Below are 26,697 nucleotides of genomic sequence, written 5' to 3'. Positions count from 1 at the left end.
TCCCACCTCTTGAAGTCCCCCTCCATTTGTTCTACCAGCCGTGTCAGATTAAGTCTGTGCAAGGTTCCCCAGCTCCTAGCGATCTGAATCCCCAGGTATCGGAAGTTTCTTTCCACTTTCCTTAGCGGTAAGCCTTCTATCTCTCTACTCTGGTCCCCTGGATGTATCACAAATAATTCACACTTCCCCATGTTTAGCCTACACCCCGAGAATTCCCCGAACCCCCTCAAAATTCGCATAACCTCTATCATCCCCCCCCCCCGCTGGGTCCGACACGTATAACAATAGGTCATCTGCGTATAACGAGACTCGGTGTTCTTCTCCCCCTCTAATCACCCCTCTCCATTTCCTGGAGTCTCTCAACGCCATGGCCAGAGGTTCAATTGCCAACGCGAACAACAATGGAGACAGCGGGCATCCCTGTCTTGTTCCCCTATATAATCGGAAATACTCCGATCTATGTCGACCTGTAACTACGCTTGCCGTTGGAGCCCCATAAAGAAGTCTAATCCAGCTAATAAACCCGTTCCCAAACCCAAACCTCCTTAACACTTCCCATAAATACTCCCACTCCACCCTATCAAATGCCTTCTCTGCGTCCATTGCCGCCACTATCTCTGCCTCCCCCTCCACTGGGGGCATCATTATCACCCCTAATAGTCGTCGCACGTTAACATTCAGTTGTCTCCCTTTTACGAACCCTGTCTGGTCTTCGTGCACCACCCCCGGGACACAGTCCTCTATCCTCGATGCCAGTACCTTTGCCAGCAATTTGGCGTCCACGTTCAATAGTGAAATAGGTCTATAGGACCCGCACTGCAACGGATCTTTGTCCCTCTTCAAAATTAGCGATATCGTCGCCTCCGACATCGTCGGGGGTAGAGTCCCCCCTTCCCTGGCCTCATTGAACGTCCTCGCCATCAACGGGGCCAACAAGTCCACATATTTTCTGTAATATTCCACCGGGAACCCGTCTGGCCCCGGGGCCTTCCCTGCTTGCATGCTTCCCAGTCCCTTAATAACCTCGTCCACCTCAATCGGCGCCCCCAGGCCTGCCACCTCCTGCTCCTCCACTTTCGGGAACCTCAATTGGTCCAGGAACTGCCGTATCCCCTCCTCTCCCTCTGGGGGTTGAGACCTATACAGTTCCTCATAGAAGGTCTTGAACACCTCATTTATCTTTCCTGCCCTTCGCACCGTGTCTCCCCTTTCGTCTCTAATTCCTCCTATCTCTCTCGCTGCTGCCCTCTTTCGCAATTGATGCGCCAACAGGCGACTAGCCTTTTCCCCATATTCATATCTCCTCCCCTGTGCCTTCCTCCACAGTACCTCCGCCTTTCTGGTGGTCAGAAGGTCAAACTCCGTCTGGAGTCGTCTCCTCTCCCTGTACAATTCCTCCTCCGGGGTCTCTGCAAATTCCCTGTCCACCCTTAAAATCTCCCCCAGTAATCTTTCCCTTTCCTTGGCCTCTGTTTTCCTTTTGTGGGCCCCAATAGAGATCAGCTCTCCTCTGACCACCGCTTTTAATGCTTCCCAGACCACTCCCACCGGGACCTCGCCGTCGTCATTGACCTCCAGGTATCTCTCAATACACCCCCGCACTCTTGCACACACTCCCTCATCCGCCATCAGTCCCACATCTAATCGCCAGAGTGTTCTCTGCTCCCTGTCCTCTCCTACTTCCAGGTCCACCCAATGTGGGGCATGATCCGAGACCGCTATGGCTGAGTACTCCGCTTCTTCCACCCTAGAGATCAACAACCTTCCCAACACAAAAAAAATCTATCCGGGAATACACTTTATGGACATGGGAGAAGGAAAACTCCCTAGCCCTAGGTCTAAGAAATCGCCATGGATCCACTCCCCCCATTTGGTCCATAAACCCCTTAAGTACTTTGGCCGCTGCCGGCCTTCTTCCGGTCCTTGAGCTGGATCTATCTAGCCCCGGGTCCAGCACCGTATTAAAGTCCCCTCCTAAAATCAAGTTTCCTGCCTCCAGGTCCGGTATACGCCCCAGCATCCGTCTCATGAATCCCGCATCGTCCCAATTTGGGACATACACATTAACCAACACGACCTCCATTCCCTCCAGCCTACCACTCACCATTACATATCTACCTCCGCTATCTGCTACGATGTTCTTTGCTTCAAATGCTACCTGTTTCCCCACCAAAATGGCCACCCCTCTGTTCTTTGCGTCCAGTCCTGAGTGGAACACCTGTCCCACCCATCCTTTCCTTAGCCTAACTTGGTCCGCCACCTTTCGGTGCGTCTCTTGGAGCATAACCACGTCTGCCCTTAGTCCTTTCAAATGCACGAGCACTCGGGCCCTTTTTATCGGTCCGTTCAGGCCTCTCACGTTCCACGTGATCAGCCTCACTAGGGGGATACCTGCCCCCCTCCCGTGTCGACTGGCCATTACCTTCTCTAGGCCAGTCCCATATCCTGCCTCCGCGCTCCCGCTCGCTCCCCTAGCGTCGCACACCATCCCCGCCCACCCACTCTTTAGCCATTTCCTTTTGGATTTCCGCAGCAGCAACCCAGTTGCCCCCCCCCGCTAGATCCCTATCTAGCATGATTGCTCCCCCATATTCATGCTTCCCACTCCACCCTATCAAATGCCTTCTCTGCGTCCATTGCCGCCACTATCTCTGCCCCCACCCCCCCATGTGGGGGAACTCCCATCCGCCTTGCGTCTGTCTTCCCGCCTTATTCTTTCTGGCGCGGGAACATCCCTTTACCTGACCCGCCTCTTATGGCGCAGCTCCCTTTCCCCTCCCCCTCTCCTTCCCCATTCTCCGACTATGTCCCGTCTTTCCCCCCTCACCGGCGCCCACATTTCCCCAATGTCTTCCCCCTTCCCTGTTTACTTCTCAATTAACTTCCACCTTAACGTTAACAAAAACAATAACAATAACATTTCCTGCAGCATCAATCCCTCAGTTCCCGTCCAATTTCTCTTCTTTGATGAAGGACCATGTTTCCTCCGCCGTCTCGAAGTAATAGTGTCTCCCCTGATACGTGACCCATAGTCTTGCCGGCGGCAGCATCCCAAACTTCACCTTCCTTTTATGCAACACCTCTTTGGCTCGGTTGAAGCTCGCCCTCCTTCTCGCCACCTCCGCACTCCAATCCTGGTATATCCGTACCACAGCATTCTCCCATCTGCTACTCCGCACCTTTTTAGCCCATCTCAGAACCTCTTCTCTGACCATAAGGCGGTAAAATCGCACGATTATCGCCCTCGGTGGTTCTCCCGCTTTTGGTTTTCTCGCCGGGATCCGATTTGCCCACTTCACCTCCATGGGGCCCGCAGGGGCCTCAGCACCCATCAGTGAGCTCAGCATTTTACTTGCGTATGCTCCACAGTCCACTCCTTCCACACCCTCAGGGAGACCTAGTATCCGAAGGTTCTTCCTTCGCGCTCCGTTTTCTAGGGCCTCGATCCTTTCAGTACACTTTTTATGAAGTGCCTCGTGCGTCTGAGTCTTAACCGCCAGGCCCAGGATCTCGTCCTCAATATCTGTCACCTTCTGCTCCACCACGCGGAGCTCAGTCTCCTGGGTCTTTAATGTCTCCTTGAGCCCCTCAATTGCCTGTAGCATCGGGGTCAGCACCTCCCTCTTCAGCAGCTCCACGCACCGTCTCACGATTTCATCCTGCTCAGGCCCCCATGTCGCCTGCGCTTTCTCTGCCGCCATCTTGTACTTCTCTCTTTCTGACCCTTTGGTTGACGATTCCTCGCGCTGCAGCAGCCGCCGCTGCCGGTTTTTTCCTCCTTCGTTTGGGGGGGACTCCCTTCTCACACACACCACACCGGGTTGCGTCGTCGAAAAATTCCCCGTTGGGGCTCTTAAAAGAGCCCGAAGGTCCGTCGGAGCTGGAGCCGCCGAAGCGTGCGGCTAGCTAGGCATCACCGCAACCGGAAGTCCCTTCAGTGGCCTTGATGAGATCGTTTCACAGTTGTTCCCTCTGCTGCTAGAATTCACCTTTGATACAGGCCCTCAGGTCAGCTTGCAGCTTTAAGCTTGCCCTTCCCCCGCCTGCATGCTGGAAGAGGCCCTGTTCATCCTGCAGTTGCAGCCAAATCTTTTACTGTTTCTGCCGTGTCTGGGAACCAAGAGACCTACCCTTCCTGGGGGACACTGTCGGGGGAATGCTGCAGCCTTCTTCCCACACCGGGAAATGGCAAACAAATGCCGTGGGGGCCCTGTAATGAGCCCAAAAGTCCGTTCCAAGCAGGAGCTACCGAATATGCGACCTAGCTCTGCATAGCCGCACCCGGAAGTCTCAACTTCTCCCTTCTCAATCCCCTTGCCTGTCTCATTCAATCACACCTTCCTGCCACTGACCACACATCAAATCAGACAGCACTATCCTAAGAGGTGTGGCTGCCTCCTGGAATAGACTATCCAGGTAACTTTCCCGCTCCATGATGCATCTGTGTCCATAGCTCAGGCTCCAGCTCAATAACTCAATGAGCCAAAGCTCCTTGAGCCGTCGACACTTGGTGCAGATCTGTTTGTCGTGGATCACACTGGCGTCATTGAGCCCCCACATATTGCAGCCACAGCCCTGCTATCTTTATTGTGTTTTAAGTAAGAATCATTTATTTCTTAATTACATTTTAATTAATGCATCTAGTCCTGTTTGAATTTCTATTCTTAATATTTGAATAAATGTTCCACTTGCCACTTTGGAAATATCCTTGTCTAGATTTGATAAATGACACATGCTCACCAGCCAATCACCTACCTGCTACCTTGTCAGGTCATGTCTCTATTATTGTTCCTGAACTGGGCTATGAACCCCACCCCCCCCCCCCCCCCCCCAAACCTGGAGAGGCTCGTACCTCACTCCCTATCGCCGTGAGATCTCGCTGCCTATTATAGCACCTCACGCCGTGAGATCTCGCTGCCTGTAACAGCACCTCGCACTGCGAGATCTCGCTGCCTGTTACAGCACCTTGCGCCCTGAGGTCTCGCTGCCTGTTATAGCACCTTGCGCCCTGGGATCTCGCTGCCTGTTACAGCACCTTGCGCCCGGGTTCTCGCTGCCCGTTACAGCACCTGGTGCCCCGAGGGCTCGCTGCCTGCTGCAGCACCTGGTGCCCCGAGGGCTCGCTGCCTGCTGCAGCACCTGGTGCCCCGAGGGCTCGCTGCCTGCTGCAGCACCTGGTGCCCCGAGGGCTCGCTGCCTGCTGCAGCACCTGGTGCCCCGAGGGCTCGCTGCCTGCTACAGCACCTGGTGCCCCGAGGGCTTGCTGCCTGCTACAGCACCTGGTGCCCCGAGGGTTCACTGCCTGCTACAGCACCTGGTGCCCCGAGGGCTCGCTGCCTGCTACAGCACCTGGTGCCCCGAGGGCTCGCTGTCTGCTACAGCACCTGGTGCCCCGAGGGCTCGCTGCCTGCTACAGCACCTGGTGCCCCGAGGGCTCGCTGCCTGCTACAGCACCTGGTGCCCCGAGGGTTCACTGCCTGCTACAGCACCTGGTGCCCCGAGGGCTCGCTGCCTGCTACAGCACCTGGTGCCCCGAGTGTTCACTGCCTGTTACAGCACCTGGTGCCTGCTGCCTGCTGCAGCACCTGGTGCCCCGAGGGTTCACTGCCTGCTACAGCACCTGGTGCCCTGATGGCTCGCTGCCTGCTACAGCACCTGGTGCCCCGAGGGCTAGCTGGCTGCTACAGCACCTGGTGCCCCTGGGGCTTGCTGTCTGCTGCAGCACCTGGTGCCCTGAGGGCTCGCTGCCTGCTACAGCACCTGGTGCCCTGAGGGTTCACTGCCTGCTACAGCATCTGGTGCCCCGAGGGCTTGCTGCCTGCTACAGCACCTGGTGCCCCGAGGGCTCGCTGCCTTATAGGTGGTGTTCACATGCATCTGTTATTCTTCATGTTTGATAGTGCAGGTCATGGTTTTGAAGGTGCATTTGCCAGAAGTCTTGACAAATTGTGCAAGTGCATCCTGTAAATGTTATACATTGCAGTTATGGTGTACAGGTGGTGAAGAGAATGGATCTTTAAAGTGGTGGATGGGCTACCAATCACATGGACTGTTGCATCCTTTTTATTGCAAGATTCTTGGGTGCACCCATCTGGGCATTTATGTTGCTTCACATCCTTGTTTTGTGCATTGGCGATGGTTGAGATGTTTCAAGGAGTCGAGAATACACCACCTCTGAGCAGCTCTAATAGCCGTGGTATTTGTGACTGATGCAGTCCAAGTTCTTGTCACTGTTGAGACCTGGTTTGAATGGTAGGTTTGAAATGGAATTCGATGCCAGGAGGAAGTAATTTGATTCTCTTGTTGGCGTGGTCATTGACCAGCATTTGTATGGAGTGAAACTTAGTTGCTGTGTATGAGCCAAGTTTGGATGCTGTAATAGCCTTTCACGTGTGAAGACAGATTGCTTCATTTTTTGGAATGATTGCAACGGGCCAAACAGCATGCAGTCATCAGTAAACAGTCCCATCTCTGACCTCATGAAGTGTAATTATTGATCAAGGTATTGAGAAATTCCTGCAACAATGTCACAGATTTGAGATGATTGGCCTCCCAACAATTTTGATCATTTCCGTTGTTAGGTATAACTCCAACCACTGAAGTATTTTATCCTGTCTAATTCCCATTGACTTTGGTTTTACTCTGCTTCTTGGTGCCACACTTTGTCGAATGCTGTCTTAATGTCAAGGGCAGCCACTGATCTCAAAAATTCAACATGTTTGGACCAAGAAATGACTTGTTTAACACATTGGCTGTCCTTTGTTCAATGCAGGCTAGCTGTACCACGCTCTGATTACTTGTCAACACTAGAGTTACCTACTTCCATAAAGCAAGAATCGGTTGATGCATCCTCCTGTTTAACTGTTAATAAGCATGTTAAGCTCTTGTAAGAGGAACAGATAAACATTACTCAACTAACTAAAGGTAAATCTCAAATTTAATGGATTACACTGGAACAGATGAATAGGATTAGGCCATTCAGATCCTCGGGTCTGTTCTACCACTCTGAGATCCAATCTGTGCCTTTACTTACCTTTGATCCATATTGTTTGATACTCTTGCCTCATTAAAAACTGTTGGCCTCAGTTTTGAAAATTAAATTTGACCTAGCATCCACACGGAGTTCCAGATCTCCAGTTTTGGTCATTTGATAGTGGCTGGCTGACCCATCTATACTTACAAAGGATTGAAATGCTTATGTGTTTTATTCATTGATACCAGTGTTTGCGGTGATGAGCTAGCAAGTTTATTGCATTGAAATTTCAAGGTATGAACATATGGGCCTGCATTCCTTTCTTTGGTAGGATTTGAATTTTATTCTTGAACAATTTGAGGCCTTTTGAACCCATAACTTTGGTGCAATTTTGATTACATTGTAAAATGAATAATCGTAATACAGTACAGTGAACTCGACACAGTACCATGTTGCTAATTTTCTTCTTGTTGCTAATGAATAAAAAAAGTGAAGGGATATCAATGTCCAAAGGATCATATATCCAAAGATAGCAATTATCCTGCGGCAATTTTTTTTGTGAGTATTGTTTTCGCTTTCTATTGAAACACTTGTGTGCGTAAGGCGGCAGTAGGATCTTTGCAGATGGGATACAAGGTTCCTGCAAGTCTTTTAGAATTCTGACTTTAGGAAAACCCATGGATCAGGTTCCTCTTGAGACCATATACAGCACAGGGCTAAATTGTTGGCTTTGAAAGCAGACCAAGGCAGGCCAGCAGCACGGTTCAATTCCCGTACCAGCCTCCCCGAACAGGTGCCGGAATGTGGCGACTGGGGGCTTTTCAGAGTAACTTCATTTGAAGCCTACTTGTGACAAGCGATTTTCTTTTCATTTCATTTCATTGTACCGTCTTGTTTTAAATAAGCCTCACTGTATCCGATTAAATTGCAGATGTCAGTATGGCCTGAAAATGTAGGTGCTAAGTTGCAATTGCTAATGTTTGTGAATTGGTATGCTTCTATTAGCCTATATGATTGAATGGAGAAGAAAGTACCTTGGCTTAAAGAGGAAGGAAATTTTAATATTTATAATTCAATATGCTCCAATTTATGTTGGTTTGAAGATTATTTTTATTTTTATTTTTCCTGTGTTCTTGATAGCATAGAAATTCTGAGGAAAACACTCTTGCTAAACTAATCTGGTGTTGTTGCAAATGTAGAGAATTCCATAAGAAGCAGCATGGGTTGCAAATGTGGTGTTCTATGAATTATTTGACCTCTCGTGGCAAATACAACCAGTGAGAATACACATTTTAGTGAGTTTAGCTTGATTTTTCTATTCTGTGGCAGCACTCTGGCCAGTTCAAGTTGTGATTGCTGTTTCCTATAAAACCCTTTGGGATGGGTGAGGTTACTCCCTGTTAGTGTCAACGGAGTGGTCTGACAGGAACAGTTAACTCCAGCTTGAGAATAAAAAGCAAATCTGAATTCTTAGGTCTAGAGAGTTAAAATTCCTCATTTTTATTTGGAGATTGACCTTGTTAAAGATGTTTTAGTGTTTTATTCCTGAAAGCCATTTGGTGAAGGATGGATGCTGGGAGTCCATCTTTACTCAATCTTGTATTTATTTTGAGTGAAACATTACAAAATTATATCTCCTAACTTAATTCCAAATATAGTTTCAGCAAGTACCTCTTTAAATATGCTCAACTTAAACCTAGAGTATTAGAGTTTTACAACATGGAAAGAGGCCCTTCGGCCCATTGTGTCTGTGCCGGCCAACAAACACCTAACTATTTTGAACTAATTTTCCAGCATTTGGTCCGTAGCTTTGTACGCTGTAGTGTTTCAAGTACTCGCCTATATATGTTTTAAATGTTCAGGGTTCCCACTGATGACACCCTTTCAGCCAGTTCCAGATTCCCACCATCCTCTGGGTGAGAAGGTTTTTCCTCAGATCCCCTCTAAACCTCTAGATTTAGGACATGGGCAGCAAACACATGGGAACACCGCCACCTGCAAGTTCCCCTCCAAGTCATACACTTGCATCTGTATTGGCATTCGTTCAATGTTGCTTGGTCAAAACCCTGCAACTCCCTTCCTAATACACCACTTTGACTGCAGCAGTTCATGAAGGTGGCTCACCATCCTCTTCTTACAGGCAATTAGGATTGGGCAATAAAGGTTGACCTAGCCAGTGATGCTTATTTCCATGCGAGAATATATTTTTAAAAATGATCTCTGCCTGCATATAATTAAACACAGTTGATGCACGATTAACACAATTCTTTTTCTGTTTATTCCCTGTATGGAAGATGCTGACTTTTATTAGCATGCTATCACATGGTCACTTAGAAGCCCCCCAGTGTCTCTTACAAGTAACTTATTTTTTGAATGTACCTCAGTGGTGTTAAATCGTCAGGTTACATGAAAATGGGTGGGAACATTACAGCAGAGATTGTTCCTCATCTCTTCTAACATCCATTCATATGCATTTTTCCTGAAGGATATCTGTACAGAAATTGGAAGCTGAAGCTTACCCCCTGTCCCATACTAGCAAAACCAATTACAATCCAATCACAGTACCTGCTACAATCAGTTAACATGACTGGCACCCCTATGTTACAAAATGCATCCTCATAACTTTGTGCAGGACAAAATTCACAGTCCCACTTGAATGTGTGTGGGTGTAGAATTGGTAGTGGTGGAAATAGCTGCGATTGCAGTCACGGCTGTCTGCAGAAGTTTTGCAATTTTCAAGAAGCATGTCAGTTGGGGAAAGAAAATCTGAGATTTTCATGTATTGTCATCAGTTACTTCTGAGCCTGATGTCGCACAGTCAAAAGTACAATTCAGCTCCTACTCCAACTTGGCTTAAAACCAGCCCTGGAAGCACCACTTTTTGAACAATATGAATATTGCCATGAATACTAATGCAACCAATTTTGTGCTGAATTGTGGCAACTGTGCACAATAAATTAGTGAGTTACGGTACACATTCATTTTGTGTAGAATTTTGGGTTTTATAAGACATGGAGTCCTATCAACCTAAGTTTTAACACTTGAACTCTGGAGTCAGAGATAGATTTGCTCAATCCTCCGTCTGAAAATGGGATGAAATATTTACACTGTCAACATGAAACACAACCATTTTCATTTAAGGCCTGGACCCATGCAAAGTTTTGTCTCCTAGAGTTGTCTTGCCATTATACTACGCATGTGTGCATGTAAATATTGCCTTCAAAATTGAACTTTATTGGAGTAAATGTATTGTACTGAGACAGGAAGTGGTTCTGTGGTATATTATGAATTCTTTGGCATTATTGCCTTATTTTTAAAGGAGCACACCAGGTAAGGTTCAGCAGTGACAATCACTGGGTTAAATTCCATGAAAAAAATGCATGCTTACTTCTCTCCTTTTGAATCTAAACATTCCCTTTCTTGAATCTTCTGGAGTTGTGTACTCTATTCATTTTTTCCATTTAAGGGGCAATTTAGCATGGCCAATCCACCTACCCTGCACATCTTTGGGTTGTGGGGGCGAAACCCAGGCAAACACTGGGAGAAGGTGCAAACTCCACACAGACAATGACCCAGTGCTGGGATCGAACTTGGGACCTCGGCGCCGTGAGGCAGCACTGTGCCACCTTGCTGCCCAGAAAGGGCAACATTCTTAAAGCTACATGTCAAAACTGGAAGTTTGCTCACTTAGCTTCCGCTTCCAGTATTCTTGCTTCACTTGAAGCAAAAAATTGACCATGGGTCTGGAAAAAGGCATAAAAATTTCTTGTTTTGTATTCCGACACTCGCATTTGCACCTGCCATGAAGTTTGTCGGCCACTCCAGAGGTTAACTGCATTAAATTGAAATTGAAAATTTTTCACTTGAGATTCTTGAGCTTAAAACATATTGAGCTCCTGATGGTGTTTGTTTTAAAAATGTTAGTACTGGGGCAAATGTGTCAGTGTAGTTATCTTCATGAATATTTCAACAAAGCTTATTAGTTCCAAGCTATCTTTTAGCCCTATTCCTCATTTGTTTTGGCCTGGCTCCATATCAGTCTCCAGATTCAATAGTGTGCTGTCATCTGTACCTTTAAGAAATGAATGCCCTTGTTTTCCCATTTAATTTTGTGTGCCGGTAACCTCCATAAACATGTGGCCTTGTTTCCTGAATGGCGGTGTTGATCAAAATATCTGCTCTTAATTCTTCCAGATGCCTCATCATGGAAAGGCTCTTGAGTCTTCCAGGATTTGTGCAGCATTCTAGTTCTGATTAAAAGATTGCTTGACTGAGGTCTTCAATGACCTGATACCACTTGACACTAGAATCTTTGGCTAGGTTTCACCCAACAATTCACATCAGGTGAGGTGGTAAATGTGGAATATTGCTCCTTCTGCCTTCACCTCTTACACCCAGCTGTGATTTATTGACAGCGTTGGAACCACTGGTTTCTACTTCATACCATAAAGGGTCAAATGCTTTCTAACTTATAATGTAATTGCAGATACTGTAGATTTGCTTGCACAATTTTGTGTTTTGTCAGACCTCAAAGTTACTTGATGTGCCATAGAAGTTGATGGCTCACCTCTCTTGTTTTAAATTACATAATGATGTCAATGTTTGTCTTGTTAATTTGGAAATGACACTAACGTTTTGAGAACAGTAGGGACAGAGTCACTGTACAATTAGGCAGGCAAATAGCAAATTAAGTTTAATACTGTCAAAGTATTATATATTGGTGTATGCATATGTGATGCAAGAATGTTGTAATGGGAAGAATAGGGTTGACAGAGATGGACTTAGACAGGGGTTTGGAAACAAATAATTAATTTCAAAACAGAAATTGAATTTTTGAAAAAAAAGTTGTGGTTAATGCAGTAAAATACATGCCAGTAGAGATGAGGCTAAGTTTATAGTGTGTTCATCAGAGTAGAGAAACTCCACATTTACACAGCAGAAACAAGGTAGCAAAGGCATCAAATGTATGGATGTGTTGAATATTACTAAGTATATCAGAAGTTACTCAGGCCATAAATTGGTGAAAAGTAATTTTAAAAACCGTGTTACACTTTCTTCAAAGGGTGCCAAGTGTTTGAAATCATATATAGGGGCTGACAGATGGACTGAAAGGTTAGGAAACCTTGGGATGCACTTTAATGGAACAAAAAATCTTTTCCCATCCCTTGACATGCTTATGGCTTGAACTTGGACTGAGTTCATCAAATTGCATTCACCTTGGCAAATGGACAATATATTATTATTTTTTTGATGCCAATCTACTGGCAAAGATCTTTTTAAAATATATATTTAGAGTATCCAATTCGTTTTTTCCAAATAAGGGGCAATTTAGCATGGCCAATCCATCTAGCCTACACATCTTTGGGTTGTGGGGGCGAAACCCAGGCAAACACTGGGAGAATGTGCAAACTCCACACGGACAGTGACCCAGACCTGGGATTGAACCTGGGACTTCAGCGCCGTGAGGCAGCAGGGCTAACCCACTGCGCCACCGTGCTGCCCTGGACAATATATTATTGACGGATACACTTTATCTGGCACAAGCAGCTCAGCGGCACAGTCCTTTTCGCTTAAAATTGTTTTTTTAAATTGAAATCACACAATTGTTTTTAATTTAATTCTTGTTAAGTTGATAGATGTATGGCACCAAGCTGTTATGTTAATGAAAGCTAGGAGTGCTCAATATGGATAGCTTGTATTCTGTTAGAAACAGAGCTTTAGTTTACCCATTATTAAGCAGAGGTGAGAATATTTGACTCAGAATGCTAATCCTAAATTTTACAAGACAGATTGAAGGTACTTGGCTGGTTCCCTTTACAAGCCATTCGCCGAGCACCTTTTCCATGCCTTTTCTCATTTTCTTTATGACTTTAGATGTTTATTCCGTTCCCTTTTAAAATCTGCAATAGATTGGCCTCCATCATTCTTTCGCACAAGGCATTCTATATGCTTAAAGTGATAAGCAAGAGAGACCTTTTTTTGGTAACATACGTCCTGTACTTTTGGTGATTTTAAATTTATGCCCATTAACTAGTGGAAATATCTCTCCAGTTTAAAATACCGTATGATTTTAAACATCTGTCAAATCATTTCTTGTCCTTCAAAAAAAACATTTATCACCTGACAGTTCTGGATAAGGTCTTAAAGGGATAATATCCCAACTATTTTTCCCTATGGTACAATGAATAGCATCATGGTTTGTATGTGGAAATTGAAATGCGGTCAGAGGAGGAGGATGAAGGTGAGTTTATTCCCTTGAAATTTTGGTCTTTACTGGAGAAAGATTCCAAAATATATTGTGGAGCAGAAAACTAGAAGCATATTTCCAATCATTTATGACTCAAAAAATGTAGTAAGACTGGAGGTTATCCTGATATTTGTCGACAGATTGAATTCTGTACCTTGAGGGTGTCAGTTTAATAAGATCATTTGGGAAATGTCACTTCCTCTCAGTATGACATAAAATGGAACTTTCTTTTACACCTGCCAGCGCCATCTATATACTATGCCGAGTGATGGCTTCAACTGGGTAGCACTGCTTCTGAAACATTCCTAATTGAAAGCATCCACAGTCCTATTTAGGCAGTCCTCTGGGCCTGGCCATTTTTTGTGCAAGATGATATTTATTTCATTTATTTGTGGTTTACTTCTGATAGTGATTAGCTGTGCCTTATACAAGGTGAAACACTTCATGTTGCTCTGAGTTTTTGAAGGGAGTGGGTATTCTACAGTCTGTATTTTATCACATTTTGTATTAATTTCTCCTTTCATGTTGGCAACAATTTATGGATGTAGCAGTTTAATACATCAAGTTTTCATTTAATTCTTCAAGCAAGTTGCTTATTGGCCTTTGCTGCTTTCACAGAAAATAAATTGCTGAGATTTACCTCGGTCACTTTGCTATTTCCTGCACTTCACCATTATAGTGTTAAAGAACAGGAGGAATCAGATAGAATCATCATTTTGAGTTTCTTTAAGCTCCCTGCTCTGTCTCGTCTCATTGGACCGATTCTTTTCAAAATAAACACATTTTTTAAAAATGCTAGGGCCAGTTTGTATCTAATACTCACTCTCTTTTTAAAACAAAAGATGTAAACTCCTTCCAACAAACCACAAAATGGATCGATGATGTCCGAACAGAGAGAGGAAGTGATGTTATCATAATGTTAGTGGGAAATAAGACCGATCTTGCAGATAAAAGGTAAGACCTTTTTGTTATTACTTTTCAGGAATCCCAATTGTGAAACTGCCAATGCTAGAAAGCAATCTGTTATCTTCACATAGCAAACCCCATTTAAAAGGTTTTCATCAACTTTCTGTACTTATTTGTATGAATATTGCTACTGGTAATTATCCACAATGTTTAAACCCAGGCAGCCTTGATCTCCAGGCTTGAGTGGTGAGGTATTGTCTTGTGTAACTGGAAGATTTCTCTAATTGCAGACCCATAGTCAGGCAATCAATTCATAATGAATATGAATCGGTCACCTTGCAGATGTTAATTTCAAATGCCAGACCATTTGATTATCTTATTAGATTCTGCATCTTATTTCCATATCCTTGAACCCCTTTCTGGCATTCACTTATCTAATTTAAAATTGAAAGTTGATTATAGGTCTATAAATTCCTCATGGTCACTTCCACTCCATCTGCTCCAGAGTGTAGTAGAAGCCCTGCATGCAAATTCAATTTCTGCCTAAGCTCCAGCAGAGCAGCTGTGACAACTCTCAGGAACTTTCGGGCTCGAGTTTCTGCTTCAACCATTAGACCTGAAAGTGTTCCCACAGTTTCTATTACAAACATATTTCTGCTTCGCTGCTGTTGTAATTGTCCCCCAACCACTGGAAACCGTCTCCTTGTATATTGAAAACCGATAATTCTGGGAAAAACTCAGCAGGTCTGGCATCATCTGTGGAGAGAAAACCAGTCTAATGTGATGACTCTTTGGAACTGGAGCAGGGTAGAAATTTAGTGAGTTTTATGCTTGAGAAAGGGGGAGATGCATGTGGAGCAAAGTAGGTCAGGGATGGTTAGAGGGGAGGAGTGATTAAATGAACAAAATAATTATCTTTATTAGTGTCACAAATAGGCTTACTTGAACACTGCAATGAAGTTGCTGTGAAAATCCCCTTGTCAACACTACGCTGGTAACTAGCACGTCTTTCGGAACTTGTGGGTGGAGACGGGCACCTGGAGAAAACCCACATAGACAGAGGGAGAATGTGCAGACTCCGCACAGCCAGCGACCCAAGCCGGGAATTGAACCCGGGTCCCTGGCACTATGAAGCAACAGTGCTAGCTACTGTGCCGCCTTTGGAACCCAAGGCAAAGGGAGTGGTAAAGATAGTTTAAAGACTAAAGCTTTGGCCCAGAGTAGGTGTTAATAGCAGAATAACGGTCAGTACAGTTAGAAAGCAAATAGCATTGTAGCAGTTGAGGCAGAACTGTGAGCATGAGAACAAGGTGGTGGATTGAAATGGCAAGTCATCCTCTACCTAGTTGTGCAATTCTTCCATAATTTTAAACATTTGTCATATTTTCTCCATAATCTACATTTTGTTAACCATTATTTAAGTCTGCCTTTATCATACGAGGCCACACACTACTGAACCCATATCTTATCCTCTTTAAAGTTTCAACATTCTTCCTATATTGCACTCAGAATCTGATAATCACATTAAAGCTTTGTATATGGTTATCATTACCTCTTCGCTTTAATAAGCTACACTTATTGTGAAATTGCACAATTCTAAACTTTAGGGATACTAGAATATTTTCAAACATATTTGGCTTGTGAGCATTAACCTTATTCATAGTAACAATAAAGGACAACTGGTTAGTTCATATAGAGGTCACGTTTTGACTGTCCTTGAAGATGTTGACTTTGCAATCGAGGTAACTGTCAAGTTGGAGCTTTTTGATGTGAGTGATTGTGCTGGGGTATATAAAAATTGCTGATCACAAAGCCTGATTTCTGTGACTGCTGGGGTGGAGGGAGGAATTAGTACATAGCGGAGTTAGCAACCAGTCATTTTGACATTCTAAAGCAAAGTATATAATCACTAAGTCAAAGTAAGAATGGAATTCTACAAACTACCCCATAAGCTAATGTGCAATCCAACAATATCTTGTAGAGTAATTTTAACTCGTTCATTTCTTTTGCACAACTAAAATTTTTATGGATTATACTGAAAGTTGATTTATCAATTCATGATATGATTTGCTCATCTGTTTAATAATGTAAATAACTATGCCCATGGAAGCATGATTTTAGAGATTGTAAATATTTTCCTGATGCTGTAGGAATGTGCCTCTGGCTGTGTCCCTGATGTTCACTTGTGGTAGCTGCACAAAGCATTCTACAACTATATTCTAATTTAGCACTTGGTGTATTGCTTCTTTGACTTCTCCCAGACCCACCCTACACAGCATATCACTGATTCCAATCCCATTTCCAATTAGTCCATTGCACCGAGACTGTTTCGGTCGAAGAAATAAAATATGGTGTGTCGTTCGTCGGAGCTTAATGCCTTTTCTCATTCTCCTCTTGCTTTCAGCACTTAACCATTTCATTCTATCGTCGTCTTAATGTATCACTGCTCATGTGAGTCCACTTGTCTGTCCTGGTACAATCACTAGAAAGAAAAAGATAATGTTGCTGCTAGTTGCACTTGCAACTACTACCGTTAAATATTTGGATTTTATAATTGGCTACCGACAGCTTTTTAAATAGAGTGGAAGAGATGATGACTGGCAGTGGTTAGCACTAAAATGTATTGGAGCAATTCTGAAACTTAACATTTTTCCTTCAAAGCACAATATGATTAAAACATTCACAATTACTGTCTGCAGCTTTAAGCACATTGCTTTAATAATGGTGAGTTGCCCTTGCTTTGGTTTCCAAGCAATAGGAAATTGTTAGGATCCAATATTTTCAAGATGCCTTTTTGGGGAAAAGTACTTTTTTGAAATGATTCTGTACAATTTAAATGCAGCTTACTTCAAACACAATTTTGCTGTTGCTGGAAGTTAATCATTGAGGTCCAAATGACCACTTTTTGTGTTCACATCTTCTTGTGACAATGCCTGTGAATGCTAGTCATTTACAGAAATGCGAGACTTTGCCATTAGTTGCCTCTGTATTAGAAAAGTAAAATACTGTTTTGCAGTTCTGTATTCCTCTTAATATAAAGGAAGAAAATGAAGAGCATTAAGAACTGGAAAGCTACATCAATGGATACATGGATATTCACTAATCTCTATGGATATTCACTAATCTCTAATGTTTGATAGCAATATTGCCATTTATAAAATTATTCCATAAATGTAACACTTCATTACTGCGCTGCAATCTAAAATTAATGAGGGATGTTATAATATTGTTTGAAATATTTTTGGACAATTGCCTATTCATCCTTTTGTAACCTAATTTGAGAACAAGGATCCATAACTCTCCTAACGTCATACTGTCGTTTGTCAATTCCAGAAATTTAAAGCGCCCTTTAGATGCCACAATCACTTTCATCTGGGGATTTCTTGTTTTGGCCAGAACTTGCCACTCTATTCTATTTATGGACATTTTTAATAATATGCTGTCAGTGAGATTCTATAATTTGGGCTTTTACCAGGCATCCATTACTTTTTGATGCAACTTTCCATGTGCCTGTTAATCTAATTTGAAGGATTCTTCTTGAGTTTGGGACATCGCTTGTATGTAAAGCCGGTTGTGAAATCCCTGTTCCATAAAGTTCATCTATAATATTTAATTAATTCCGACCCTAACCCTTGGTTAATTTAAAATTTATTGTAAATTGTTTTATCTGCTCCGTTCCCGGTGGTGCCGAAGAAACACTCGACTAACCCGGTGGTAGTAACCACGTTTCAAATTTGGCGACCGCTCCATTTTAATTTGAAGGCTGCTTCAAGGCTAGATCCCATTTGTGCAAACCAATTATTTGAGCCTGCTTGGCCAGGATGCAGGGTTTAGGGAGTGGAAGGAGAAGGGGTTGGAGAAGGTGGGAGATTTGTTATTAGAAGGTCGGTTCGCTAGCCTGGGGGAGCTGAAGGAAAAATATGGGCTTGCAAATAAATGCCTGATGGGTTCAGGTATATCCAGCTGGGTAGTCAGTCAAAAAGTACTTTCCAGCCTTCCTGGCAGCCTTTTACCTTGCTTGAGAAGATTTTATCTGGCACAGGGTCGGAGATGGCCAATGCGTCTGACATACCAGCAGATAGTGGGGGAGGAAACTGGCTCAATTGAGGGAGTGAAGTGGGGAGAAGAGCTGGGGCCAATTCTGGAGGAGGCGGTTTAGAGCGAGGTTATGAGGAGGGTGAACGTGACCTCGTACTATGGGAGGCTGAATGCCATTCAGCTAAAATGAGTGTTTTGAGCACACCTCCCGAAGGTTAGAATGAGACTGTTTTACAATGGGATGGAGGATAGGTGCAATCTTTGTTCAGTGGGACTGGCACACAGGGTGCACATGTTCTGGTCGTGTTGAAAGCTGGTGGGTTTTGGAGGTCCTTTTTTGATGCCATGTCGACAATCCTGAACATTGGGTTGGAGCCTTGCCTGCTGGTCGCGGTTTTTGGGTTTTGGATGTGCCAGAGCTCCGGACAGGGGCAGACATTCTGGCCTTTGCCTCTGATCCTCTTGCTGGAGTTTGACTACACCATCAAGCACCTTGGCGTGGCTGGGTGACCTGATGGAATATTTGCACCTTGAGAAGGTCAAGTGCACTGAGGGGGTCGGTAGAAGGGTTTTACCGTAGATGGCTGTTTGTAATTTACATTAAAGTTTTGGCCACCATTAGCTGTTTTGGGGAGGGGGGGATTCGGTTTATATTGTTGTGTGTGGGGAGAGTTATTACTGTTGTGTTATTGTTTGGATTTATTGAAATGTTAAGAGTTTTTATACAAAAATATCCCTCTCCAAAAATTGTTTCCTCTGCTTTCAGGCAAGTTGCAATCGAGGAAGGAGAAAGAAAAGCCAAAGAACTGAATGTAATGTTTATTGAAACTAGTGCTAAAGCTGGCTACAATGTAAAACAGGTGAGTGAGCAATAAGAGTACACTGCAGGATTTGCATGTTTCTGTGGCTGCAGAAAACCAAAGCTATTTTTCTATTGGTGTATGTTGGTGATAGTGTTTCAGTCAGGGGTTCCTGAAGTGTGGGTTTCATGAGGGACACCAGTTTTTCATTCATCTTTCTGGATTCTCACGGTAACAAATTTTTGCTTTCTGCAAAAGATTGGCACTTTGGGACTCGACATTGCAAAACACCATACAATCTCTAGATCATATTACTTGTTGCATTTACACTATTTTGAGGCCCCCACCAACTTTTATACAACAAACAAAGATCAATGCTGTTTGATTTGTTCCTCAGCTGGCTCTCTGAATAGTATCTCCTGGTAGTTAATATTTCATGCATAAGCAATGAATATCCAGTTGGAGATTTTTCTTTGCTGCACTGTATAATCTTTTGAATTTATTTTGGTGAATTGCCCCAAAACTGCATGTTGAAAATGTGTGCAAAGCTAAACTACGATGTCAAGCAGGTAGAGCTTGCTATATTCATGGTGTGCCATTTGTGGTGGTGTTTGGTCATCCTGCCTTCTACCAAATGATTACATGGTTCCAATGTTAATAAATAAAAACATTGTACCTATTTAAGTAGGATTTATTCCAAAAATAGCAGTTCAACTGTTCAGACCAATACACTGACTGGAAACCTGCTAGAATGTCTGGGTCTTGCATAATTTATGAAATTGTTGTTCAATCGATTTGTTTGGATCTCAAATTATCCTTCAACATTTTGGTCCTAAGCACTGCTGACCGGCTTCAGATTGGTTGCTTTTGTAACCCTTTCAGAATTTCACTTCTGGGTATTTGACTAAATGTTTGATAGTCATCAGAAATCACAACTGTTACAGCACGGAAGACCACCACTCTTCATTGTGTCTGCAGTATATTCTCAATAAATTTCAATTTCTGTGCTTTTATGGTGGAACCAAATTTCAGGGCTATTTTATTAATTACACTTGATGCTTCTCTAATTAAACTTTAGCTTTATGGTTCTGAACCAAATAAACAAGCCTGCAATTGATGGAAATTCTGCTTTTTGATTCTTTCTTGCTTTACTGGACTAATGTATTAAACCCTTGCTCCTTAGAGTTATTTATGGAATATATATTTTTCTTTACGTTGCATTTTTTTTCTTGCAGTATTTGCCGTTTCATTGAAACTTTGTTCGATATTTATTTCTTCTTGCCAGAACCGGTATTAAAAAGATAATTTCTACTCGGGTTTGCTTGGTACTCAGTTACTTTCACTGAAACCTGCTGTCAAATCAAGAGAAAGATACCAGTTCTCTTGCTGCAGAATTTTTAAAGATTAATCTCGAGTAAACAAAGCAGATTCAGGTTATGCATGTAATAGTCCTGCTTTAGGATTTTTGTGGTTGATAGATATGGTGGCACCCACTGTTTCCACTGTCTTTTATACTGGGGTTTTTAAGGTGTAGGAAGCCAAAGCTAAATTAGGGTTGGTTTGATTACTACTATATGTTAATTGGGAATGTTTTCACTAAGTTTGATAATCCTTGCCTGATGTTTAACAGAATTGAAATGAGGATCTTTCAAAGTGATTTAGCGCAGCAAAGCCCCCCCGCCCCCCACACGCCCACACCGAGCCGCAATGGCACCGCAACTTCTGGATAGCCCACTTACTCTAATCTGGAAGTTGTAGTGTGATGCAGATATTCGTGAGAACGTATCAGTAAAACATGTACCCGCTGCCCTGTACTATGCATATTTTGCATTGATTTATTCGAGGCTTCTCCAGCGGATGTAGAGCACGGCCTTTTAAATCAGAATTGTTAAAACAACCTCATCCACCACTGAACACCCACTCACCCCTTGGAGCCATGGGGTTATCAGTGGAGTTGTTGCAATTAAAAAGTCAACAAAAAAAACTTAAATCCATTCCAAACGCTTGCCTTTCATTGAGCTGAAGGCAAATCTCAAGTGGTGCATCTTCAGTAAGTGACCTGATGCTGCAGGGACATGGCTTCACCAGGATTGCGCTAGTAAATGGGACTTTCCATTCATCTTGCCGTTGGATCTCTGCAGCTGGGATAGCCAGTTCCTGTTGCAGTCTGTTTTAAAAGTAAAAGTCTGCATTTTTTAATGCAGGAAATGGCATATGCCTCTGCTTTGTTGCTGACAGCAAGATCCAGACCCATGTTCCTTGTGGTGTTTTATTAATTGCAATGCAGTGAGCTTATTTTGGCTTTCCCTTTCCCACAAAGGGAGGCAGGGAGGTTACTATGTGAAGTTTGAATTTTGAAGAATGAAGACTTTATGGTACAAATAATTTGGCAAGTTGAGGGTTCCACAATTTATTTTTGCCCATTATGCAAACAGACTTGTGGTTTATAACTTGTAAGGATAGTTCATCATGTAAAAAATTGTAGATGTTTACCTGTTCAGCCCAAATTGAATACATTAAAGTCAATTAATATGACCATACATGTACTTAAATTGCTTAAATTAAGTTTAAAATGACCCTTTTTAAATTTGAAGCATTTGTGGAAATATAGCATTGCTGCATTTTCATTGTTTTGACTTGTGCATTAGCACACTCTAGTGTGCTAGCAAAGGTAAACCTGGCATATTCAGACAGTTTGGTTAAATGAAACACCGAGTAATATTTGAAAAAGAATCAAAATCCTAGAACTGTACTGTAAACTGATCACTGAAAGAGAAAGATGGACTAATTTTTGGATGTGATCCATTATTTTTTCTTTTAATTTTAGTTTGGATAAATGGTTCTAAGATTGTTCATTTACTAGTACTTTTCTTTTGAGTACATATTATTACCTACATTTCAATCCATAATTGGGAAAGATTTCTGAAAAGGTTTACAATTGTTATTTTTTTCAAGTACCAGTGCAGTGATAGTTGACAGTTTCCATAGGATGTAGATTTGAAGTCGTGCTGCATATTTCAAACTATAAACATGCTGTACTATAATAAATGTAATTCTAATGCAGCTGCTGGAGGACACTACGACCCAATTACATGTAACATTTATATGTGTGGCTGAATCTTTTCTTTTGTGCAAGAATTATGTAATCTTTCATTCTGAATGAAAAGTTCTGAATGCTATTGCATTTGAAGGAGTTGGCCTTGAGATACTTTCACATTGAAATTTGAAATGCAATGGGCGTTTGGATCAGTTAAGGTTGTGGGTCTGTCCTGCATTTGCATAGATTATTTTTTTAGCCTGCAGCGATTACATTTGCCTTTCAATATCTGACTCTTTGGAAGTTTCTCTGAGCCAACTATTTGCAAATCCTGAGTTTGCAAGGTGGAATATGCTTCATTGTGGGTCAATTTTCATTATACAACAATACATATTCTCACTATTTCCCAGAGATTCAGTGCTTCCATCACATCGGAGAATGATGTTCTGGATACTGGGATGGGAGTTGATGGCACTGGGTATTTCCATGGTCCCTGTGGTTCAGCTGACCATTGTAGATGTACTATCTCCTCTCATTACATCCCTTTCACTTGCAGAAAGAATAAAGTGAAAAATGAGAAAAGGGAGAGAAATTTAGACAGTGGATGTACTTTGTGCTAGCAAGCATTTCAACTATCTCAAACTGCATTTTGAATTATCTTCAAGTAGACAAACACAGAAGCAGATGAATCTTTCAAAAGCGAAGGTTACTGAACCGGGCCAACTGAATGGTAGTTTTTAACATCTTGTTGATCTCCTAGAATGGGAAATCTTTATACAACTTTCATCGGTTTCAGGGTCAAAGATTGTGGAGCTGTTTTGGTGACCTGTTACTGATCGAGGAAACTTGTCTTTCTAGCTCCCAAAAAGACAAGTATAGAAGCTGTACAGAATGTTACTGCAGATCATTTGGCAGCAAGATTCAAGCTTATAAATAATCTTGCTGTAGAGTGTGAATTCTTCAAGTGTGCAAGAAATTGATTCTGAAAGGTTTGAGATCTATGTTTACTCAAGTAAGAGAGCACACCCATTGGGAGGGCTAATGGTCATGCAGTGTGCTTCAGTGCCTCCGTTTTATAGCCTGTCTGTTGAATGCATAAGACCTTTGAACACAATTCTATTAACTGCCCAACAATTCAGTGTCCAGTGGTGTCCAAGCTTTAGCAAGAGTTGAGGCTTTTTGACTGCTGGTGTTGCCTTGTGATTTAAATTTTTCATTAAATGTGCTTAAGTTTTTTTCATTTTAAACTTTTTGCATGTTCTAAATTTCTTATATTTAAGATTATGCTTGTTCTTTCTTAAGCCGTTAAAGTTTGTGATCTGCTATGTTTGTATTTGGCACTTGGTTAGAGTCCTGAAACTATATATATTTTTTAAATAATCTTTATTGTCACAAGTAGGTATACATTAACACTGCAATTAAGTTATATTTGACATTACAGACTCCAGACTCGAAATGTTAGCTCCCTTCTCTCTCCACAGATACTGTCAGACCTGCTGAGATTGTCCAGCATTTTCTGTTTCAGATTCCAGCATCCGCAGTAATTTGCTTTTATTTCAATTTGACATGATGTCCATACTTATCTACAATGCCATACTTCCACACATTTAAGCAAATTACCATTTTATGTATAAAGCGTTGGTGTTCTACATGGAAATATACCACATTCATCATTCCATGTTATTAGTTTTGATAGGAAAAGGAATTTACTAAACCCATTACTAAGCAAAGAGTGAATTGAGATCTAAAGCATCTCTTTATGCTGTCATTAGTCAAGAGCCAGCAGAGTAAAAAGAATGCTCTTTTGCTGTTATCAGTATGAGGCTTTCCCTCTGTGTTCAACTACTTAGCATGACAACGATTCTACTAAAATGTTCATTGTCTAATGGATGAAGGCAGATGCTTTGTGGCTATGCTCAAGTTATCAACAAGGAAGAGTAGGATTAAGCAAAGATAATCAGCATGACTTTGTCAAAGGGAGATCATGTCTTACAACTTGAATTGAATTTTTTGAGGAGGTGACTAGGTGTGTAGTGAAGTTGATGTAGTCTACATGGACTTCAGTAGCTCGCATGCGAGACTGGTCACGAAGGTGAGAGCCCATGGAAATTTGGCAAATTGGATCCAAAATTGGCTTAGTGGTAGGAGGCAGAGAGTGATGGTCGAAGGTTGTTTTTGTAACTGGAAGCCTGTGTTCTGTAAGGATCGATTGCTGGGTCCCTTGCTGTTTGTAGATTTTTTTTTTCCAGAAAACATTTTATTGAAGGATTTATAATTTAAACATTTTAAACAACAGAGCGGTCCGACACGTGCAACAACATCACAATAACATACCCAACTCTCCCCCCCCCCCCCCCCCCCCCGCCCTACCTCCTGACTGCCCTTATATTAGATTCCCTATCCTTATTCTACAATGCCCTGCCTCCCTTTTCCCCACCCCGTTTCTGCTGACGGTCAGTTTTCCTTAAAGATGTTGATGAACGGCTGCCACCTCAGAGCGAACCCCTGAATTGAACCTCTTAAGGCGAACTTAATCTTCTCCAGCCTGAGAAACCCTGCCCCGTTACTGACCCACATCCTCGACTTTGGAGGCTCCGAGTCCCTCCATCCCAGCAAAATCTGTTTCCGGGCCACCAGGGAGGCAAAGGCCAAAATGCCAGTCTCTCTCTCCTGGGTCCCCGAATCTTCTGACACCCCAAATATTGCCATCTCTGGACTCTGAGTAACCCTCCCTTCAAGGACCTCTGACATGATGTCCGCGAATCCCTGCCAGAATGCCCTCGGCTTCTGACAGGCCCAAAACATGTGTACGTCATTCGCCGGGCTTCCCCCACACCGCCCAGACCTGTCCTCCACCTCCTCAAAAAACCTACTCATCCAGGCCATAGTCGTATGAGCCCTATGGACCACCTTGAACTGGATCAGGCTAAGCCTGGCACACGACGAGGATGAATTGACTCTCCTCCAGGCCTTATCCCATAGCCCGACTTCCAGCTCCCCTCCAAACTCTTCCTCCCACCCTCTTCACCTCCCCAATTGGGACCCCTTCCCATTCCATCAATTCCTTAAATATTTCCGAGACCCTCCCCATCCCAACCCCTTGTTGCGACATCACCTTATCCTGAAGTCCCCTTTAGAGGGAGATGAGGGAAGCTTGGAACCTGCCACCGGACAAAGTCCCGTACGTGTAGATACCCAAACCTGTTCCCACCCGGCAACTTAAACTCCTCTAATCTCTCCAGGCTCGGAAAACCCTCTACAATTAAGAGATCACCAAATCTCTCAATCCCTACCCGCTGTCACCTCCTAAAGCCCCCATCCAGCCCTCCCGGAACAAAACGGTGGTTGTCACAGATCGGTGACCACACAGATGCCCTCTCCAGTCTCGTGCTCCCTCCATTGCCCCAACACCTTCAGGGCTGCCACTACCACTGGGCTTGTAGAGTACCGAGCACGGCAGAGGTGCCATTAACAAAGCCTCCAAACCCGTACCCTTACAGGATGCCGCCTCCACTCACTCCCACACCGCCCCTCCCCCACTACCCACTTCCTAACCATCGATATATTCTCCGTCCAGTAATAACTAATAAAATTCGGAAGGACCAAGCCCCCCATCCCGCGCCCCCATTCCAAAAGGACCTTCCATGCCCTCTGGGGGGGCCTTACCAGCCCATGCGAAACCCGAGATCACCGCGTTCACCTTCCTGAAAAATGCCTTGGGGATAAAAATTGGAAGACATTGAAACACAAATAGCAATCTCGGAGGACTGCCATCTTCACAGTCTGTATCCTCCCCACCAGTGACAGCGGGAGCATGTCCCACCTGTGGAAGTCCCCTTTAATTTGCACAACCGCCCTGCCCAAATTTAACTTATGGAGCTGACCCCAGTCCCTTGCCACCTGAATCCCCAGGTACCTAAAACTCCTTCCCACCACTTTAAACGGTAACTCCCTCAGTCTCCTCTCCTGCAAACAATTTTAATTAGGTATTTTTGGTGTTACAATCAGCAACAGTAGAGAAACAATGTACAAAGAACAGTAAAGGTAGTACAAACACCAACTCTCACCTCGCCAAGACCCTCCTATTTAACCCCCTATTCTACGCTACCCTAGCCCCCCCCCGCTGACGATTAATTCTCCGCGAAGAAGTCAATGAATGGTTGCCACCTCCGGGCGAACCCTAACAAAGCCCCTCTCAAGGCAAACTTAATCTTCTCCAGGCCGAGGAAGCTTGCCATGTCGGTTAACCAGGTCTCTGACTTTGGGGGCTTTGAGTCCCTCCAAGCTCATAATATCCGTCTCCGGGCTACCAGGGAGGCAAAGGCCAGAAAATCTGCCTGTTTCTCCTCCTGGACTCCCGGATCTTCCGACACCCCAAAAATCGCCACCTCTGGACTCATTGCCACCTTTGTTTTCAATTCTCTGGACATGACGTCCACAAATCCCTGCCAATATACCCTAAGTTTTGGACATGCCCAGAACATGTGGACATGGTTCGCAGGTCCTCCCGCACATTTTACACACCTGTCCTCTACTCCAAAGAATCTACTCATCCGGGCCACTGTCATGTGGACCTGATGGACCACCTTGAATTGGATCAAGCTGAGCCTTGCGCATGTAGTGGTTGCATTGACTCTGCTCAACGCGTCCGCCCATAAGCCGCCCTCCATCTCACTCCCAAGCTCCTCCTCCCACT

General features: G+C 43.7%; 1 protein-coding gene across 2 annotated transcripts in view; it reads left to right on the top strand.

Moving 5' to 3' along the window:
• rab6a (RAB6A, member RAS oncogene family) overlaps positions 1-26,697 on the top strand; it is a 108,615-nt gene that overhangs the window by 66,647 nt on the left and 15,271 nt on the right. For both annotated transcript variants that reach the window (XM_072477135.1, XM_072477134.1), the window contains exons 5-6: positions 14,063-14,174; positions 18,931-19,024. In XM_072477135.1, coding sequence (XP_072333236.1) covers positions 14,063-14,174; positions 18,931-19,024 — 206 coding nt within the window. The remainder of the gene's footprint in view (positions 1-14,062; positions 14,175-18,930; positions 19,025-26,697) is intronic.

Source organism: Scyliorhinus torazame, chromosome 15 (genome assembly GCF_047496885.1).
Source record: "Scyliorhinus torazame isolate Kashiwa2021f chromosome 15, sScyTor2.1, whole genome shotgun sequence".
In the NCBI taxonomy this organism is placed as follows: Eukaryota; Metazoa; Chordata; class Chondrichthyes; order Carcharhiniformes; family Scyliorhinidae; genus Scyliorhinus; species Scyliorhinus torazame.
The sequence above is the reverse complement of the archived record's forward strand: the minus strand, read 5'-3'. Positions and strand labels throughout refer to the sequence as shown.